Source organism: Drosophila ficusphila, unplaced genomic scaffold, assembly GCF_018152265.1.
Source record: "Drosophila ficusphila isolate 14025-0441.05 unplaced genomic scaffold, ASM1815226v1 contig_791, whole genome shotgun sequence".
Lineage (NCBI taxonomy): Eukaryota > Metazoa > Arthropoda > Insecta > Diptera > Drosophilidae > Drosophila > Drosophila ficusphila.
In genome coordinates, this window is record NW_025064737.1 from 17,007,401 (window position 1) to 17,029,790 (window position 22,390).

General features: G+C 40.7%; 1 protein-coding gene across 4 annotated transcripts in view; it reads right to left on the reverse strand.

Moving 5' to 3' along the window:
• LOC108092083 overlaps window positions 1-22,390 on the reverse strand; it is a 31,353-nt gene that overhangs the window by 3,414 nt on the left and 5,549 nt on the right. The window contains exons 2-6 of one of the 4 annotated variants that reach the window (XM_017191566.2): window positions 21,975-22,158; window positions 12,516-12,754; window positions 12,209-12,390; window positions 11,809-12,005; window positions 213-399 (exon numbers count right to left, since the gene is read on the reverse strand). In XM_017191566.2, the coding sequence (XP_017047055.1) occupies window positions 213-399; window positions 11,809-12,005; window positions 12,209-12,390; window positions 12,516-12,754; window positions 21,975-21,984 (815 nt within the window). In that variant the 5' untranslated portion in view covers window positions 21,985-22,158. Of the gene's footprint in view, window positions 1-212; window positions 400-7,910; window positions 8,135-11,808; window positions 12,006-12,208; window positions 12,391-12,515; window positions 12,755-13,065; window positions 13,468-21,974; window positions 22,159-22,390 lie in introns of those variants that run through there. The other 3 variants (XM_017191565.1, XM_017191564.1, XM_017191567.2) reach the window with 3 other exon arrangements.

Genomic DNA, 22,390 nt, shown 5'->3' on the forward strand with positions numbered 1-22,390 from the left:
TTTAATAATAAATACTTAAAGAGCCATTTTAAAATATCAAATTAACATAACAGGCCAATATATTAAACAAGATTTGTAATGATTTGGACTTGTGTTCAAATAAACTATCATATTATATTAACTTTAAATCGAGCAAAAATTCTGAAAAATCTTAAAATGTTTTCTAATTTATTTACTTATTAATTAATTTTTTATTTATATATAATGCTCACTTGAATGGTTTCCGTCCGCGCTGCTTGGTGATCTTGTCGAAGTGGTTCTTCAGGAAAGTGGCCCGCAGATAGGCGCGCTCGCTGTGCTTGGCGGTGATGATCAGGATGTCGTCCATGTTATAGCCGGTGGGTCCAAAGCAGCCGGATGCACTCGCTCCACTCGCGTTGTTCACGTTGCCACAGTTGTCTGCAAAATGAGCGGAAAAGATCGTGGGACTCGGTCAGTGAAATTGACTCGAAAACTCGAAATAACTTCGAGGAGGAGTTGCTGATAAGCAGCCACTGGCCCAAGGCGACCTCCTCAATAATCTCCCTTCGAGTGCATACAACAACATTTATTTACAGTCAGTGTGTCTGCGATAAATAATGTGTTTACTTAGGATTTGACCAACTTGATTTGTGACCTCTTCAAATAGTCCCTTTTCTTCCGGGAATTTGACTTTTTGGGCTCTCCAAGCGCCGCTATTATACAATTTGAGATAATCAAGGACGCGATGGGAAAGTGTGCGTATACCTAAGTGAGGCACTGTGTCACCTGAATCAAAATAATAATAATAATAACTTATCTCTGAAGGGTCAGGTATTTGGGAATGGGAACAGCGAAAGGAACGGAATTTGTAAAGATTTTAAAAATGTCCTGCATCCAGTAAAATGATATTTTTAATTTCATATTATATTTTGAAAACCTCAAAATTATTTACACATTTTATATAAATTAATCCACAAAATATTCCTTATTTCATCAGTTTTTTCACACACTTGACACTCACTCACAATCTTTAATCCCAAAGAATAATATTCAGATAGTTATGTTGTAAGCTTTTATGGATTCTTGCTCAACACTCTAGGAATTCGGAGATAATGCCAGGAATCTGTTGCACTTTCCACACACCCACATTCCGCAGTGACAATCTCATCGCGACTGCCCAAAGCTACTTAGTTGGATTTGGATTTTAGTGGAAGCAAAACAAAAGATCTTCGGATGAGACTAAATAAAACAACATAAATTTCCGGGGGGAGGAGGACAAGAGCACGTATCTCCCTATTCTCCCGTTTTAGCCAAATAAATTAGACTGGACTAATCAGTTGTGTTGTCGTCGAGCGTTTTTCCTGTGGCAGCTTCAGGTTGCCCCATAAATTCAGTCACGTTTGGCGCATTTAAATAAATCTCCACAGGCACACGGATGCTGCACACACACACAAACACTAATACACACACGCACATACAGAAGAAGTGGAGACAAAACGATGCTATCTCCTGGCCAAACCGAAATCCACTGTTGCATTTGCCGGAATCTGAACTTCTTGACACCCACAAATGGCGGCGACGCCAGCAGAAGTATCTCTATCTTTTCGCTCTTCTTATTCCTTTTGCCTCTGCGCCTCTCTGCTTCGATGTTCCTGCCCAGATATATAGTTCCCTCCCTGCAGCTGGTGCTCATTATGGGGCAAAGGAACTGGAACTCGACTCCATATGATGTGGAAGTACAAAAATAAAGGGGCCACAACTGGATATATTTTGCTCCATTTCACTTCTGCCTCTCTTCATATGCAAAATATTGTCAAATTTTATTTGATTGCCTCTAAAAAATAAAAGAGCAGACCCCTGACAACATAATTAAGTGGATCTGTGGGTAGTTTCCAAAAACTTTGCTTCGGCCCTTTTCAATGATTAATTACTGTGACCGCATAAAACTTTATCCTGTCCGAGTGCACAGGAAAAAAAGAAGAATTTTATAAATAGCAAAATAAAATTAAGTTAAATTTTAGGATTTTTGAAAGCCATGATTTTTTGTTATGTGATTTGTTTGTTTAATCATGAAATTACTTCTGCTTTCACTTTGTTAGCTTGGCTCATACATTCAATCAATTTTGATTTAGAAAACCCCCCAAAATAAATTTATAAAAATTTCCATTTCAAGTGAGTTCCTTTCCCTTTCCATTGCCAACATTTGTTTTGAGTTGTTGATCCTGTTCGCTCCGCTCCTCCGCCGACTTTGGCCTTAATGGCTTTTGTTTCGTTTCAGTTTGCTAACTTCGATTTTTGTGACTGAGTTGGAGGAGGCGGAGGTGGAGGAGGCTGTCGCTGCGGCTGCATTGAAATTTATTTCTCAATTACATGGCAGACGACAGTTTTGCGACAGCAGAACTGCAGAGCGGCGGCTACTGAAAATTGCAGCGAAGGGAAAAGCGAACAGTCTGACATTGAGTTGCTCCGTGGACTATATATTCGGAATGGCTGAGTGCAGGAACATCTGGTAATTGTTAAATCGCTCCTCCTTCAAGACGAAGACAAAATGCTCCCTTTGTTCATCATCTTTGCGCTGCTTTGTTTCGCGTTTTGCAACTTGCAGCTTGCAAATTTGCCGCGCATTTTCGGCTGTGATCGATCACAATTCAATGGACCTCGTATCTTGCAGCTGCATCCCAACCAGCCAACCCGAGAACTCACTCATCTCCATGTCCACGTAGTCCTCCTCCGTGGACTCCCTTCGCTGCCCCGAAACGCAACTAAAGAGGCGACAACTGCCCTTGGCTGCCATTTCCCCAACCACATCCACTTCGATTTTGATTTCGATTTTTTGCGCTTCGAATTTTGCTCGGAATTTTCGTTAAACACAATGTTTCAATTGTCAGGCGCCGCGAACCGACGACTCGAACATTGCGCTAATTGTCGTCGCAGCATCCACATTTCGAATGGAACTGCTCGGTTCAAAATCATGGGGCTGTGGTTTGACCCACCGCAAATCAGCGGCTGCCTAGGATTACGCCTTTAATTAATTGATTAAAACTAACGCAGCCACTAAGCAGCTGCGAGTGGGAAGCTGTGGAATCTGGTTTCATTTGGTTGGATTAGAGTTAGAGCTATAAAGCTGAGATTCAGTTAAGTCACAGTCTAAATGAATTCTTTGTTTTATTTAATTGCAAAGATTTGAGGATTCCACAAGTGTTATTTGTTTAGACATTTAGCTTGTCTTACCATAAAATATTTACTACTTTTTAAGCCACCACTTCCACGAAACCAAATTTTGTTCATTTCCAAGTAGCTGGGCATTAAAGAAGGGCCCCCATATATTCCCAAATAATTCATCAAAAATGTTCTTATAAGTGAATTTAGCCCAAGCTCGCTGGATTTTTATGATGATGTGTGGAGAAGTGGTAAAATGCATGAGGGGATGGATAGCCACACATTTTGGGGAGAGGCAATTTGAATAAATGCCAACCGTTGATGGTGACACTTTTTGTGTTTTTTTTGTTCGTTTTTAGCAGAGACATAAATCAACGAAAGGCGAACAGAAAAATATAAATGCGGGATTAAATGGACTGCGGCCACGAAATGCAGAACTCAGTGGGTTAAACGGGGGGTTTTTCGAGGGGCCAGGGGCCACCGGACGACACACAAATTAACCCTCCCCCTTCGAGAGTCAAACAAACAGCGAATAACTCAAAATGCGCACATGTATGTGGATACATACCATAACAATTATCATTTAATTATGTCAACTGTAACTTAATTATGCGCATATATCTTTTAATTTGAGGCCAGTTTGCCTCTTGGCTTTGGTTAATTGTCGACTTCCTTATGAGATTGCAGCATCGCCAATTATATGGTACTCCATCCATTCAATTTGGATGAGAACGCGCCAAATCGAGTTAAATCCTTTCTCACAGAAGTCCCTTCGCTCCGCGAGTAACCCAAATTCCGAATTTCCCAAGAGAACTATCTCCGTTCTCGCAGAGATTTGTATTAATTTAGATTTAGTTCACACTAGGCATAAATCATAAATTGTTTAAATTGTTTTAGTTCCAGTTTCGGTGCCATGTCCAGCCATTTTCCCCACCGCCCCCTCAGCCCACCACATCGTTAAATGGAAATTGCTGTTCTCATTGTCTCTCAGTTTCCCTGCCACAATGTGTGAGAATTTCTGACAGCTGGACACCGCGGGGGAAAATGCTGAATGGGGCAGGGAAATGGAAATGGGGATGGGGATGGTCAGTCACAACGATTATAAATGACATTGCATTTGATTTGGCTCTCCGTCTCTGAATGTGCCTGCATTTGTCACTCAATTCTGGAGGCAATCTGTGTTTTCGTTTTCGGTTTTTGGGTTCGGGAGAGGTCAGTGAATTGGTCCATGCTCGGATTAATGACAGCCGAGGGCTTTTTCGGTACAAGAATAATCAAATTAAGTGAACTTAACTTGCATTAGTGGCAAACTCAAGAAAATATTCAAGGCATTAATAGTGTTGGGTTTAATATTATAGATCTCCCTAAAAAAAGAAAAGGAATATACGTATTTTAAGACCCTAATCAAACACACTGCATGAGATAATAAATAAAACTCCGCTAAAAGAACTCATTTTTTCCCGGGAAAACTTTATGAAGTACTCCGTGACCCAGTAAATGAAGAAATTTATTTTCTCATTGAAACGTCTAATAATGAAAACATTTAAAAACACATCATAAAATGTTGCATCGAGTAAGGCTTTTCCATAGCTCCCTTTTACTCACTCCCTCTGCCGAAGGAATTTCCCGCTAAAAGCAAACATAAACAACATTTTGAAATTTCACTTTCAGCCCTAAATAGCGAAACAGCGAAAACTATAGAACTACAAGAAAAATGAGGCATCGAACCGTTTTCCAAGCCATAAACATAAGGAAAACAAATACTAAATTCTGAGGAGGAGGGGAGCAGCATTTTCACGCTGCGTGCCGCGTCATGGAAAACGGGGCAAAGGCATGTGGCCCCCAGGAAAAACCCCCTCCCTCCAAAGGCCCTTTACACATGGATTTCCAGGCAGAGTTATAAACTCTCGATGGGAATGCGAAATAGGAGACGGCAATCAAAAGCCAGCGAACGGGTGAAATAAACCGAAGGAAGTTCATAAATGGCAAACAAGTAGGCAGTAAATGCATTTAGTTGGATCGTTAGAGATGGAACCTTGACATAAGCCAAGTTCAGAAATGCATAATGCATTTTTAATGCAGTTTTTACTGAATTGTAAACAACTGGGAGGTCCCCGTGGTAAAAGTTCCTCATATCTGATGTTATTTCTGACGTTTCTGACATTAATGTTTTGTTATTCCGCGCTGTCGCTGTCATAAAAGGGCTTGTGCTGCCTTCCCCCGATTTGGTTGGGGAATGTCAGACATATCCCGACTCCCACTCACACACGCATTCACACGCACACATGTTCGCCTTCAGAATTCCGTTATAACAACAATGGGCAGCAACTCTTTTTTACGTTTAAACCATCTATAAATATAAATATAGACTGGGGATTCGTGGTATTAGGGCATTGAGTAATTGTGCAGCAGGTGTCAAATGTCTGGCCTCATCCGTCAAGATGAACCCGAGCCAAGGGAAATTGTAATTTTTCAACGAAAATATTAATATACTCATAAGCTCGCAGCTCCGATTCGTGTTAAACTCAACATTTGTGGTCTTATAAAGGGGAAAATTCCAGCAATCATCCACCGAACACCAAACACCAAACACCAAAACACCGAACACCTCAAAGTCCCCCGACTAATGTTGATTAATGCCCGCCCCAGTTGGAAAAGCGACAACTTTGTCAAACACTCCATCAAACACCATTCAAATGTTTCGCTCCCGAGGTGTTTGTATTATTTTTTACGTTTCTTATTTATTGGATGGATTTTTAGGGGAAGGGAAGTGGGGTTTGGGGTGGTATTTATGTCACTGCGCCAGCGATTCCACTGATCTATGCATTCTGGCTGCCAATAAATGTCTCCATAAATTTCACTGCCCACATTTCAGGCATCACGAGGAGGCTCCTAATATAGTCATAAATATTTTGTTGGCCAATTTAAAACAATGCACACATCATTTCGTGGGATAACTCTTTGGTCCATTGGTTTGAAAAATTTCTCCAATTGGAGCGTTTTTCAGGGAAATGTTTAAGGAAATGTTTTGCATACTGAATGAGTGTCTGTTTTCAGAATTTTTTAATGGTTCTTTAAGGCATTTTTAAGCGCGAAAATCTTGTATTCATAGCCTATAAAATCCCAATTGAATGGGGAAATTTATAGAAGCTGTGCAGTAAATAGGAATTACTAGACCTTTAAAGTTAATAGGCGTGAGTAAAAATCTAAAATAAATCAAGCCCGCATTTTGTTGGCCAGTGTAACGAGAGCGTATTTTTTTATGGCAAACATACAAAATCAAGCGAGAAAAAATTGAAAAAACAAAACAGCCACGATGATAACTTGACAATAATCAAGTCAAATTTTTCGTTTCCGTTTAATAAACAAGAGCGAGGGAGAGAGCGAAAGAGAGGGAAAGAGCGTGTGAGCGAGAGAGGGCGCGTCTCCATATGTGTTGTTGTTTCCTGCATGCAATTTATGCTGCAAGCTTCGACTGCGACGCGCACGCACACTTAAACAGGCTTCTATGAGGGATTTCCGGTGCGTGCGTCGCTGCCAAAGGCTACACTGAGAGAAAATCTACCTAAGTTCGTTTTTTTTTTTTTTTGAGAAATCGCACATTTTGTATAGCGTTCCTGAATTCCTTTGATTTTGAGATTAAAAGAAATTATGAAAAATAAAAATTAATTGAATTGAAAAGAAAATTTTTTGTATGGAATTTAGAGAGTTCTTTTTCTATTAAAATAACTAATAAATTAAATAATTATTGAAATAGATTAAATATAAGTTTTTATCCCCTAAAACTGATTAAGAACTTTATTGACCAAGTAGTTGAGCTCTTTACTTCAAGGAAGTATAAAAACATATAGATCGTTCGCATTATTTTTTCCCAGTAAGTCTGTCTTGCGTCTGCGCCTGCGCATTGTTGTTTTTTGCGCCAACTGCAAATTGTACGTTACTTTCTGCACACTCGGCTTTCTGGGCTGTTGTTATTGTTATTATTGTCTGGAGCGGGCATATGTTTGTGTTTGGTATTTGTATTTATGCTGCTGCGGAGCGGCACCTGCTGCCCTCTACCATTGACCCGCCCCGCCCACTTCGGCCCGCCCCCCAAGCGATCCGCGACTGTTGCTCAGCATTAACATCACGCACAGCCCTTTCAATTCATTTTATAATTGCTGTTTGCTTTTTTGCTATTTTTAAACACGCAGCGGCGAAGGAAGAACTGCATGGTGTTCAGAAATATGAGCATTATTTTGAAGCCTAGTCGAAGGGCACGCGCTATTCCCCAGCACATCTGCGTTTTTGGGGTAGCAGCTGCCCCAGGTTTTCCCCCCTAATGCCCCGCTTTTTATGTCTGGCTTTCCATTTTCCTTCCCTTTTTTTGTGTTATTAATTAGAAAATGGGGGAACAGTAGGGGAAACACCCGAAGTCTAGACGGTTTTAAGCGGAAACTCAATCTGTGCTCTATTTTTGAAGCCGTGTCCCTCATCTTTTTCAAACACGTGCCCCCCAGTTGAGTTGGGATTACCAAAAAAAAAAGTAAAAAGATAAAAACAAGAGGGAAATTGCTTATTCTAAAAGGTCCTTCAATTACCATACAAAAGTTTTTCCACTCAAAGAACCCTTTCTCCGATTTTCAATCTCTTTTGTTATCGAGTTCATTGCCTGAATTTTAAGTGCTGTCACTTTGAAGATTCCGCTGCCTAGAGTTTTTTACTTTTCTGTTCTGGTTGAGTAATTGAATTTCAGTATCACAAGGTATAGATATTTGTATCTATATCATCAAAGATATACTTAAACTCACCGCAGCAAAACGTCTCCATTTCGATGTTTTCCACTTTCAGCAACATGTTGGTTATTAATTCCAAAACCTCGACACGACACGGCACAAAATTTAGATCATTATCAGAGGTTTTTTGGCTATAATATATCAACTCTTCACTGCAGTTTTTGTGGGTTTTTGTTTATTTATTTTTTGGTTCTACTGCGCATGCGCAACGTTTGGAGCGTCAAGTTGCCACAGTCCTTCAACTTCGACTGGCAAAAGCTCGGCTTTCGACTTGGCTTTGGGCCTTCTACCGACTTTATTGAATGCCAAGAATATCAATTAGCTCTTTCTCTCCCTCTCTCTCTCACTACTCTTTCTCTGTCTTTTTGATTTGACATCTCTATCTTTCTCTTATGGGGTAAACAATGCATTGGGAGATTATAAAATAATAAAAGTCAACGCGCCGTCGTTGTTGTTTTTGTACGTGCCCGTGACGTTTAATCAACGCATTGTCCATTTTAAATAAGCCTTTGATCCCCGCTCCTCCGCCAAGAGCTATAAACGGAGTTATGGCATTTTAAGCGATCAACAGATCTCCAATTGTTTTTTCGCCATCGCCAGCAACTCCCCAGAAGCCCCAAATGGAAAGCCTTAACAGTTAGCGAGTGGATTGGCAGGGGACGACTTGCAAAACTTGTAAACATATAAAAATATAATTTTTATTTACTGCCATTTAAATGGCAGCAACAGAAACTCCAGACAAGGGCAGCAATGACAACAATAAAATAGGAAATAATCATAAAACTTAATGTGGCGAGAAATATGTTTTTGTAAATGGCTGAGAAAAGATGGCAAGCTGAGATTGCTTACGGGCTGGTTAATTGGACTTCGTATTCGAATAGAAAAATAATCTTAGATTGCAATAGATAAATTGGTAGAAAATTTATGCAAAGAATTCCAGGGAATAGCTATAAAAATGTCTAAGATATTTGCATAGATATTGCTAAAATATTATATATGATGATTTTCTTTTGAGGATAAACCAATACCTCCTTCTACTAAAGAAACTCTATAACATTTTCGAAAATAGTCACAAATAAAGAAAAAAGGGAAACCTCCGAATTGAAACGTGAGCAAAATTTCGGTGATGTTTTTCTTGAACATATTTTTTTTTTCAGGCAGGAGTAGGCTTTATTATCCTACCAAAAATTATGTTAATTAAGCCGACTGTGTTCAAATCTCTGCTTAGTATTTATGAATGCAACAGGTGTTGAGTTCGACCCGAAGGAAGCCACTTGAGTTCCCCGATAGGATTTTCGTTTTCGGGTACTTCATTTCGGGCTGTTTGATATGCGCAGCGAGAAAATGGAGGGACGTAACCCCCAAGGCAGTTCCTCTACAAGTGTATTGAACCCCCATTGAAGTTGGTGGATGGGGCTGGCATACTCTTCGTAATCTGATGAGCAGATGTTCCCGGAATTGAAAACAGAAGCCAGACGCTGGGGGAAAATGGAGATGGGTAAACAGAACAAGTGCAGCGGGTGAAGCAGAATGCTGCGCTTCTATCTTGACTTCAGTTGCTCAGTTGCTGACCCCAAATCACCTGCCACATTCCACGGCGAGTGGAGCAATTAAAAACAGTGTATAACTGATAAATCGCATATTGCTGGACAGTGTACGCCCCCTTCCGAGTTCCGAGTTTTATAGACTGAAGCGTTTTTGATTGAGAAAGCCGAAGAGGAAACATGGCCAACGTAAACAGCCTGTGGCTTTGATGTATTCACAGTTTGTGCTGCCAATTTCTCGGTATGGTGATGGAGGGCCAAATTTGGCCAATCGTTCCGATGGCACGCGCCATATGCCAAGCGTTTCGGCCACCCAACTCCCCTTTTTGTTTTTGTTTTCTTTCTCCCTCTCTCTACTTCTTTTTCTCGTTTCCGTGTCATTAACACGTTTGAAGCCATCGGAGTCGCAACTCCCAAGTCGTCCGCCCATCAATTATGCAAAGTTCCGTTCCGCCCGTCGATTGCGCCTTATTGGATGTGCAGTTCTTCAATTTATGCTCGTCATGCGGCCACACCCACCATCCAGCGCCCCCCGTTAGGCGATTCTCGTTTATTGACTCCGCTGGGCACTCATGTTGCCCATCCGCCATGTTGCCAGCCTAACATAACAACAAACTGCAATTGCCATTGTTGTTGAAAAAGCGGAAACGCGTATAACTCTTCCACCCTCTGGAGCACTGAAACTGCAGTGGGACACTCGCAAATATGGAAGTGTATTCAGTTGGAATTGTTTTTAGCTTGCCATAAATTTAGGTGTTAAAACTGAACTTCTCGTGGGTGTTGTGGGTTAATTGCTGATTGAGGCGAGTTGCCTAGTTTCCTGCATATGGCGAAAGATTCGAATAGATTGCAAGTGACCATAGATGAAAGTGTGTCGAAGACTATTTGTAGAAAAATAAGCTATAAGTTGGGATTCCCAACGGTTATTGTAATGGACAAGAACAACAATCGAAGAAAGAATTGCTTGCCATATTATTTACACAAAATCCTTATAAGTTGGTTGATAAACCAATTGATAATTTATAAAAATAGATACAAAACTCTATAAGTTTTAGTAACTATAAGTTCTCTTCATATTAAAATCCAAGTTAGGTTTGCTCCTCCTACGAAGTGTTTAAATCAAATCCAGATTATCCATCATATCGCAGTGTCATGAAAGCGAAACCTTGAAAACGTTCTGATGAATACGCAATGATCGTGCGAAGGAGTCCTGAGCGACTCATAAACCATAAACCCATGACATTTTCTGGATAAACAAGTATACCTGAGTATTCAAATACAGAATTGTGAAAACCAGGAGGCATTTGCATCTGGCATGCAGCTAACCGCTTTGGGGGCATCCATCACACGGAGGACTGTCAATGTCAAGCGAGTTGCCAGTGTCAGTCAGCCAGGAAGGCGCGTTGCCAGCGATCAGCTATATACGATCGGCTATATACGATCCACAATCCACGATCGCCTCATTACGCCACGGAATCGAAGGCAAACAGAAGCTTCGCTGCGAGGGAAAAACAATGCCAAAACAAAGATTGGCGACGCTCTGGCGACAAAACACGATTACAATTATCACTTGCGTAAACATTGCAATGTTGTTAACGTGGCTTAAATGAGGGGCCACAGATCCATGGCGCCTGCCAGGCGAAAATATATAATACAGAAAAAAAAAACCAGAGAGGAGCTGCCAGTTGCGCTTAATATGCAAACGTGATGCAAAGCTTCGAGGTAAAGGTTGTTGGGCAGTCGTTCAAGGAGGGAAAACCCATGGGAGGGTAAAGGGGGGTTTAAAGGGGGTTTTAAATGGAAGAGCGAACGCCTGACAGCCGCCAAAGTGCAAAAATGCGAACGCGAAACGAGGGCAGGGAATGCAATTTGCCAAACAGTTTGTCTCTGTCAATGCTGCGGCAGAAGTTGCGGGGTGAATTAAAATAACTTAAAGGGTATATTAGACCAAAGGAATGCGAGTAAAAAGGAGATAAGCAGTTAGATAAAAAGAGAAGAGAATGAGCTCAAGAATTTGTACTGAAGGTTGTTTTAAAACATACAAAGATTCACATTTCAGAATGAAATTCTTAGTTCAATATAAGCTTTAATTGGAAATAGAAAGTGAATCAGAAATCTAATAGTTGTTATAAATTTAGTTTTTACATTTTACTAGCTACTAGAAGTTATCTTTTATTTATCTTTTGAAAAAGGTATTTACTATTTATTTCCCTATCAACTGATTAAACTTCTCTGAGAAGAAAACCTCGCTTAGCAATTTCTATTTACATGCATTTTTCTATTCATTGGGCCCAGATTAGCATAGGAATTCGCGATTGCCCCCTGGCATACTGAGCAGATGAGCATTGCAAGTATGAATGTCAACTCACCTCTTCGTCGATGAGAACTGCCGCGGAATTTGTTGGGCGAGAGGAGCGGTGGACGCGGGGCCATCATGCTGGGCACCTCATCCGGGGATCCCGGTCCCGAGTTTTGTTGCTGCTGCTGCTGATGTTGGGCCCAGTTTCCCAGGGAATGGCGACGAGCTCCGCCACTTGGCAGGGTGTGATGTCGATGGGATTTGCTACTGAATATTGGGCGCAAAAAAAAAAAAAGTGGAAAGGCGAGGGATGAGTAAACAAGAAAAGGCCAACGATTAGCACGGGCGGAAAAGAGGGCGGTTCAAAACTGTCAACAGCTGCAATCGCATCCTGTCATCACTTCCATCCACAGCCACATCCACATCCCCACTTCCCCCAATTCCAATTTCGATTCTTGGATATTGCTCACCTTGTTGGCGATGTCAGCGGATTGAAGACCTCGTCGTGATCCCCTCCAGAAACTCCTCCTCCTCCACCGGGGCACTGGGAACTGTGTGTTTCGTTGCAGGAATTCAGGCGTTCCCGGAACTCCGAGTGCGAATTCGATGATCGCTGGCGGTTCATGTGCATCGGTTGCATCTCAAACGTGTGCTGAAAGTTACAAAAAGCGGAAGAGGGCGGCACATTAGAACACAGGAAGTGGCAGATCCAGCAGATAAATCAGAATCAGTATTCGGAAATCGGAGCACAGTATGCTCCATTAACCATCCACTTACTTGTGAGAAACCGCCGAGGGAGTTGAAGCTGCCGCGCTGACTTCCGAACGCCATGGTGGCCGTTGTGTCCAGATTGGCGGATGTGATCAGGCGCATCTGTTCCGGATTGGTCACCACCACCGGACGGGGGCTGCTGCCCTTCGAGTTCCGCCGCTTGAAGATCGAGAATCCCCGGCTCGACGACTGCGAGTCCGGGGTGCGCGGCGATTTGGTGTCATTGCAAAAATAATAGGGGTTGTCTAGGGAAAATATATTAAAACAAATGAGGAAGGGAGTTAGTTTTTAGAGTTTAAATTGGATAATGTAATACAAAAGAATATTGAAGAACAACCATTATTATACATTTTATATAATTAGCCAACCTTAAGTGCAACAGAGTTGAAAAAATACAACAATTTGATATTATTTTCTTAAATCACATTAAGCATTTGCAATGTTTTATAATGTTTTATAATGTTTGGTATTTTTTTTAAATTTAAATATTTTAAAACTTAATGGATAAAAACCTATAGAAGTTTCATTCCAACCAAAATATACCCCAAAATGTTACCTGAGAAAAAGGTGTTTGTGTTATCCACAGTGACAAACATCTTGAGATCCGTTTGATAGTTTATCTTCCCTTAGTTAGTATGCGATTCGCCGAGTCTCTCACAATTCAAAGCTCTGATTTGCGATGCATTTGCACTTTCACTGGCTGCGCATGCGCACGCGCCAAAAGTTGCGCTCTGGGCGCGAATTCGAAAAATGAGAAAACAGTAAGCACTGCGATGAGTGCCAAAAATGGCAATCAAACCGCACAAAATGTCAGTTGATTAACGCGGCAAATAAATTCAAATTCGAATAGAAATTCAAATTCAGACAGTTCGTATTTGGCCGACTTGGAGTTTCACTTCACTTTGGTTCGCGCTACGCGTGCGTCTGCATTGACATCCCGAAACGGAATAAATTCTAAAACTTCAACGAGAACAAAACACTCCGCTGCGTCTGCATTCTCCTCTGCCACCGCCGCTGCCACCGCCTCTGCCTCTGCCCACTCTCTGCCACCGCCTCTGCCGACGCAGAGAATCCCTCCTCATGTTTTGGTTTTTATTTACCATGCGCTCGCTTCTTCGTCCATTCCATCAACGTGCAGAGCACACTGATAAAAAAGTCCTATTTCGCCTTCTAGCTCAACAATTTCCAAGAACAATTCCCTCTTCTTAGAGTCCAAAATAATTTTTTAAACAAAAATACTCTATGGTGCTTAAGATAAAAATTTGTTTACATGTATGCTTTTTAAAGTCATTTTTTATGCGTTTAAGATACTTTTTAATTTATCCATAAACTTGCAAGTTATTCCTTGATAAAGTCTATGAAAATTAAATTATTTTAAAATACTTGAGCATACAAAAATATGTTTGTATGTATTTGAATTGCTCATATACCTTTATTCGTAATTTTTTTAATTGTGTTTTAAAATTTCTCCCAGTGCAGCGACATCAGCAGCAGCATGAAAACATTGTCCCTCTCCCTCGCACCATCCCCCCTCTCGCTCGCACCCGCGCACGCACACTCGCATACGGGATCAGTGTTTAAATATGGTTGCCATATTGCCATCACCCACTCCGTGCAATCCCCCCTTCCCGTTTTCTCTCCCCTCCCCTATGGACGAGGAAAACTCACTTTTCCTCGACTGCAACAACATTGTTGTTGTACCTGCGCATGTTTTTCTTTTGCGTGCGCTTTTCGCATGATCAAATTATCATCGCCAGCGGTTCGGAGTCCCTGATTCGAAATCCCTTTCCCATTTTCCATCCGTGTGCGTACGTTTTGTCTTGGGCTCGTCGTGAATATTTGATGAGTTCCGATAGCAGAAATAGAAGACCCTACCACATGTGGCATGCCACATCTGAGGTGAGCTCCCGGTTTAGTATTCCCCTGTCCTATCAGTGTCAAAGTTTGAGTTTGTCCGCCGAGTGTTGTCTGTGGTTGGGTTCGTCAACTATGCGATGATGTTCTGTGTCAGGAAACATTTATGAGACGGTTTTTCGGGAGAGACCCTGAGAACTTTTGATAAGTCATGGGAAAAAACCAAGAAATTAATTATATTTAAAAAACTGATGATTGGGTTTTAAGAGATACAAGCAGTTGTGCTACATTCATCAGGAAATGTACTTGAATTTATGAAAGATATAATCCAAATGATCCTTGAATATTTATTTTTAGGGATTTTTTTTTTTTTTTTGATAGATTTAAAATCGTTAAAATCAGTTGCGACTTCTGTCTAGAGAATAATGCACTTTATTTCCCCATTCTTGCCCCAGAATATTTGCAACATTACCCTTTTGGCATCGCTGCAAATGCAAAAATTGTCATCAATGATGGGCCGAAAATAGAAGGCCATAATAAGAGCTATGGCCAGGCGACATACTCCAGGCACATTTAGGGGAAACTCGAGAGCATCAAAGGCGAAAAAACACGCATTGGGAAAGGCACATTAAAATTTGCAGCTGGAAGAGGAGCAAAACAATTGTGCTAAGGGAACACATTTTCACTTTTCCCCAGCGCAGCTAGGAAAACTGAAAAACTGAAGTGGCAAAATGCTAGCGACTCTAGAGCGACTCCATGTGGTCTGTCCGTGGAATTCCTAAGTGGACTGGGCATAGAAATTGGCCTACGATCCGATACTCGAATTCTGGGCCAAATAACCTCGACCAGACAGATGCCCGGCACATTGGAACCTATGGAAAAATCGTAAAAGTCGGCACCCGAACAGAAATTGCACATTTCGTAGTCCATAAAGGCGAGAGTCTGGCAGCGAGGGTTGATCTTCGAGTGGTTCTCTGCAGAGCAAGTGAATCGAAAACGTAACACTTGGAGAAATTGTATATATTTATTTAATAATATTAAAACAGATTCCTTTTTGAAAACCCATATTTCAGTGGAAATAAAATAAAAAGAACTCGTTTAAAATACATACTTCAAATTGATATAAAACTTTGTGTGCACATCTTTCTTCTTATTTTATGAATACTTATAAAGGATTATTTTGTTAAGTGTTCTTCTATTTCTTTGGCTGCTGGTGGATGCAAATGATCTTGAACCGCGCTCGGGTACTTGCAGGCGATTGCCTTGCTCGAGTACTTGGGGAAATGCATTTGCCTGCACATAAATGTCAAACGCTTGTCTTCGCCAGCACGCTCCACGTGTTCCGAGGACCAGGAGGGATTCCAAGGGGAACTAGTCTCAACTGTCGAGTCGTAAATCTGTAGACGCTCTACTGCCGAGCAGCTTTGTCTAGTTATCCACGGAGTGGAGCATCGCAGCTCGGCTTTGTGCCGGTTTCCCTTTTCGAATTGGACGCCATTGGCTGCACTTTCGCCGATTGTTGTTCGGCGATGACAGGTTAATTACTCCTGTGAAGGGTATATAGTTCGATATACATACATTCCTCTGCAATTGCTGTTCACTGGGGTCAGTTTTGGATAGGTACAATAAATGGAAAATATAGACTCCAATTTGCACAAGGCTTTCATCATTATCGAAAACAAAAATGTTAGGAATAGTTTTAATATTATATAAGAAAGACAAAAGATGTAAATATTTGTTTATGAATTTAATTTATAGTTTTATAAAACACATACTATTTATTTTCCACTATTTATAAGGAAAAGTTTCCCCAAAAACAGCATAAAAAAGTCATTATGTACTACACAAACAAGTTCAACAATTATTTATGGCACTACCTTTAATTTCCTGTAAGTTCCGTCTTGATCAAAGACAATATTGAACAAGTAATTACAGGGCAATAAAACCGATTTGAAAGACAGCCCTAAATGGCCCGAACAAATATACACCCATATAATAGCAGCAATCAATTGGAAATCCGAGCAGGAAGGTCTTTGGCCAAACAGGAAGACAGAAAGCGCTGGAAAAACTTTGAGTGGGGGAAATGCGTAATTGTGAATTTTTGATTTCTTATATGTATGTATATATATCGTAAATAGTCTTGCCATCGATTGGCCAGACAAGACCTTCCTCACTGGCACACCCCATTTTATGCAGATATATAATTATTCATACGCTCGAAGGGGCCAGCGGACCCTTCAACATTTGTTTGCCACTTGCAGGAACATTGCGTGCACTGCCTTTATTTTATTTATTTTGTTAGATTTATTTCGCTGCCAAAGCCTGCTCCTATTTACTCAGATATTTTCATTCGGATTCCGCGTAGTCATACCATCTACATCCCATGACCCTCGCATGGTACACAAAATTTTGAATCATTTATGCGCACTACGAGTTTTCCTTCACGTTCAATTGAATCTTTTTGTTTATTATTTTCCAGTTTTTATGATTTAACCCCAAAGGGGCAGAGCCACCAAGACAGGCAAACAGAAAGCGCACCGATTTCGAGGGGGAAAAAGGGAAATGCTGGGGACGTCTGCCCGGAAGTTTGGCAACATGGAGCGACGTGGAGTCAAGGGGGCCTCCATAATTATTATTGTTATTGTCATGTTATGAAAAATTATTCATGTCCGTTGTTCTGTGGCAGGTGCTCGCGACCGATTTCTCGGAAATGCAGCTCCACAGCGATTTATTCGGGATTTAATCGAAAATATTTTTTAAGGCTTTAATTTAGGATGGGGTATTTAAATAAAAGATTTTCTTTTGCTAAAATGTTTAAACTGATTAATGAGCAGAAAATATTTCTTGGAAAAACCAAGTTTTCATTGAAGAACAACAGAAGCATTTCATTCATATTTTTTCTTATTTAAAAACTTTTGAAATACTTTAAAAAGGTTTAATATGTTCCAGAGCCCGTTTCTTTTTCAATTCAAATTATATTTTTGAAAATCGTTTGTTTTAAATGTTTCCAAATCGTCGGCGGGTTCCTTTCGAAGTCGCCTGCTTTAAAAACCTATAAAACTCATATCCCAAAGTGTTATTTTAGTTTTTTCCCTTCCTCAAACCCATGTCAGAAGACTACCAAAAAATAACAAAAGTCCATAAAATAGTTGTGAAGAGTTCCGCCCACGGATTCAGTTCAGAGGCGATCTGCCGGCCCAGCGGAAGTAAAGTGGCTTGAAAATTGAGAAGCAGCCTTCTCGAGGGAAAAACAACTTGCGAAATGAAGGATGCGCCCAAGGATTAGTAATTAAAAATTCCAAAACAAAATTCGATAGTTGGCCATGAATGGCTTGGGTTTCGGGCACGTGCACTCCATGCTAATGGCCACTCGAGAAAAAATCCACAACGGAAATGCCAAAGACAAAGGGACATTACCAAAACACAGGCCCTCGAAAGTCGAAACGAAGCGAAGGGATGTGAATGTGATCAGGAAGTGAAAGCAGGGAGAAAGGTGAGAGAAAGGGAAGATGTTGTTTGCTACCTGCAGAGATTGCTACCAGAGGTGTTGGCGATGCAATCAGAAATCAAATAAACACTTTTATGATCTCGGTTTTATGGCCTGCGTGTCTTGTATTTGTCGCTGTTGCGGTTGACATGATCGAAATTTCGGGAGGGCGGCGGACTTTTAACCCATTGTTGCCAAATACCGAAATGCTATTTATAGAGTCCTGCCCTGAAAGGTGTTTGGAAATGCATAAAATGCGCTCGGCGTTCAAAAATCCCGGAGCTATGGCCACAATAACAACAACAACTGCGATCACATCTGTTCAACAGATTTCAATTCGATGCCAAAGTCGGGAACCGTCAGTCCCCGAACATCTCGGGCTTTGGACAACGGCAAATGTTTAATTATTTTCTTAATGGAAACTCGCAACGAGCACATGACAACGTTGTCTTCCGTGAAAAACAAAAAACGAGGAGCCAAAAAAAGAAAAGTCGGAGTCTGCACTTGGAGAACATTTCATTAAAACTAGAAATATACTTTTTTAATAGAGAAAGGGAAATACTAGGATAATCTAAAGTTCTGATAATACATTAATAAAATTTCCAGCTTAAGGAAAAAATAATTAAGAATTGTCTAAATTAGAAGTTGGGTTTAAGTAACTATGATTTTAACTAAGAATTGTCTATATATTGCAAGAAATGCTATGGCTTTTAGCTTTCTTAACTTTTTTAGCTGTGTTTTTTCTTGACAATTATTAATTTTTAAATAATATTATCTCAGTGTAGCATCCCCGTGCCAAGTCTCTGCAGCATTTGCATCCCCTGCTCCCCCGTGGAGCACGTGTCTTTTTAGTTTTTTACCTACTTCGCTTGCTGGCGGAGAAGGAAGCGATTTATCCAGGGAATCTTTCTGCGCAGTTGCTTTAAGGCATCCAAGTCGGGGTGAGGGAATCTCTCGGAGATTACACAACTTTATGGGGTCCATGGTGGCTGAAGTGGAGCTAGCCACAGGTTGATGTTAAATGTCAATTGGCATACCCCAGAGGATCAGTGGCGCATTAATTACGCCATCGCACTGCACTCTCTATTCCCAATCCCCCAACTTCAGTTCTTAAAATTTTCCAGAGTGTCTACGATGACGTTTATAATGATGTTGTTGATCTCGTAACGCTTTGCACTTAGGAGCGTTTCTTTCTCTGTTTTTTAGGCAGCCCCCAAGGAAAGTCAAGTTTTGATTTATATACGTATAGCTGCGAACTGCACTTGTAATAGGAGATCTTCAAGAGGACTACGACACTTGGAGAGGTTTCAAAGGAGATGGATAGATAGGTAGAAGGTTTTTGGGATTTACTTAGATTATATTTAAATATACTAAATGGCACACCCTGGTTAGTTTTCCAGTTCTTAAACTTCTACTTCTTAAACTTAAATTCATTACTTCCTCAAATCTGTCGACATAAATTTTAGTTGTTCAGTTTGGAGTTAGGGATTTATTACCGGCGACTTGGGCCAACGAAACCCACACACTTTGCACTAAGCCCCGACATGCATCTCTGGATTTCCCCTTTCGGAATTTGATCAACATTCTGGACTGCCATGTCTTCCGATCCAGAAACTTCGCCCTAGACTACCTCTGCTTTTCCCAGTTCTATCGCCAGCCAAACTCCCACTCAACTCACAGCTCCTTCGCACTCAACGCTCCTGTTCGGCGGCATGATTATGAGGTGTGTAATTAAAATTTTTACGCTCTTGTCTCTGGCCATGTAATTCAATTATGAAGAATCATTTGTAGCAGATGAATGTCTGGCGACATCTAATGCTTTCTGTTGTATTTTTAGCGGGGCTCGTCTGTCTCTGTTTTCCATTCCCAGCTGGCGAGTGTGGAATCCCATAAGTTGGCCAGCTCACCGGATGATTCGCGGAAGAAAATTGAGCCATAAAATAATCAACGATTTTCCCCCAGCCAACTGCTGATATTCACAATTAAGCACATGACATGGGAATTCGCATAAACAATATATGTATTGAATGATATGACGTCGTCGCTGGCAATGAGAGACTCCGTGGAGCAACCAATTGGGTCTCTGGTCCACTTTTGCCCGATGTCTGGCCGGCGGACTTAATAGATTTCTTTATCTTCGAACGCCGCAAGTTGCCAGACAAGACGTGCGGAATGTTGGCAAAACAAAAGGCGATTCCGCGGACAAGTGAAAATTAATTTGCGTAAATATTTACCCAAAGTATAATTGGTATTTTAGGTGCGCCTGCTTTACAACAGAACAAGGTATGGATCATCCAATTCATTCAATTGGCTGACTCAACGTTATTGAAAAATTCGCAAGATTCTTTTTTATTTGCGCATGGACTTTCAATTATTTGCGTCAAGGATTGTGACGTAGGAAAACAAAATGGGAATAGCTGGGGAAAAATGATCGGTTTATGAGGCACATACATATAGAGTTTTTGGGAAAATATAGATAAAAAGTGGATTTAAAAAAGCTAAAAGACTGTTTATCTTTATGGCCTATGAACATATAGGTATCATTTCTTTTAATAGACTGTATTTCTATTATTTAGTTTAACATAAATTTAATGGTTATGATATTAGCCAACGGAGAATACCTTTGTTCATTGGTTTTTAAGGAATTTATCATACATTTTCTTGGAATTAATAATAAAATAGAGAATTTGAGTTAAGCAGGCCAATGAACTAAGTGAAACTAAAGCATTTTCCAGTCACTCTGCCAATTCTGAATGTTTTGAATGAAGGGTCTTCAATGAGTGATCGTAAATCTCCCTAAAGAGAATGCCAACAGCCAGCACTCCATTCTCAATGAGTGCAATTAAAATGCGCAAATAAGCTGAATGAATGGACGAAATTCAATGCAGATTTAATGAATGATTTACATAGAGAGCGGCGACAAAAACTATTTATAAGAATGCCCTATAGATGCGGGCAGCGGACCTCGACGGGTTCCACATTTGTATCTCTTGCTCTTTCACAGAATCTCGGGGAGTTTGTGTTTTTGTGTTTTAATTGCGCCATTTCCCATATCAGCTGCCCGATTATTTGTTCTAGTCAACGGACATAAATAAAACTAACAAAAAAGGAAAGAAGAGTCGAGCGGAGGGTGAGTTGCAGATACACAAACAGAGACTCAGAAAATCTGACTAATTGGATGCTGCCCGACATTTGATTTGTTATTTATTTACAATGTTTGGGAATCTCCATTATGACTGCTCCGCACACAAATTGACGGATGACCTCCGCCACCCTATGGATACTACTCATATCTAATGGATATTATTCCCTGCACTTAGTTTATATTTTCCCTGGGAAAAAAGATCGCACTTTGCCGATTTTAGGTGGGCTAACTGGAGCCAAAGTTGAAGAATAACCCCAGAACACGATCTTGGCCCCGCCCGGTTGTTTGTTTGGGTCTCGTCTCCACTTGGGGACAACCTTAAGTGGATTGCTCCAGATCGCTGGCCCCCGGACTACTAATCGTTCGGGTTCGGGTTCGTAAGATAAATGCGTTGGCGTTCTGGGAAATTGCCAATGCGTGTTTGTGTGTGCGCGCCCTCAAATGCATCTCATTCCGTCCACTTTCACAGTAGTTTCGTGGGCCGATCATGATCATTAGGAATTCCACGGGGGAGGAGTGGCCAACTCCTCAGACTAACTTGTGTAGATCGGCTTGATTTGGTGTCAAGTGAGTCCGGGGCGTGAACGAGTTTGTCATGTTTATGTCGTGTTCTGGACATGCAACACCACCAGGGGTTACAAGAAACCCAAAACAGAAAGGTATTGAATGGTTTCTAGTGCGTGGACAACTCTATTTGGTTGTTAATTACTATAAGGGTTCCTAAATAAAAAGATGTACTAAATTCTAAATACTTATAACATAGCAAAGGATTTTGATTTTGACTTTTTACAAGTCATATCTTTAAGAAAAGGTTTTTAAGTTTATGGGTGCTGATTTGTAACGTTTTCTATAATTTTTACATAACCAAGACATCTTCTTTTTCCTTTCTTCATTTAAATACCCCCTTTAACCCCACAATTCCCAGATAATAAATCCTCGGCGACATTTTTTATGAGCTTCCAATTATTCTTGAACTCACCCAAAGACATTTTGATTCCTTCCTTTTAATAACTGCTGGAAAAGTTTTCAGTAGTCAATAGTTGCGGCAGCCCTCTTCGATTTGGGCAGTCTTTTCACCTGTTGGCTTTGCACTTGTTATGGCCAGAAAAGGCGCTTCCGGCGGATACGTCAAAGTTTTGGACACATTTATAGAAGAGGGAGACCTGCGAACCATAGAAAATAGATTGGGAGGCACAACGATTAATATTAAACAAATTTATTTAATTAAATATGCGCATGGCAAAGCATGAAAAGCAGAAAAACCATAAATGTGGAAGGGAAGGTTGGAATTAAAACTAAAGTACAAAGTGGAAATGTGAAGAGTTGACTTGTATGCCTAACGGTTTGTGAGGAAGCTCAATAGAAAATTCCCAACGGAAGCAGAAACTTTTCCGA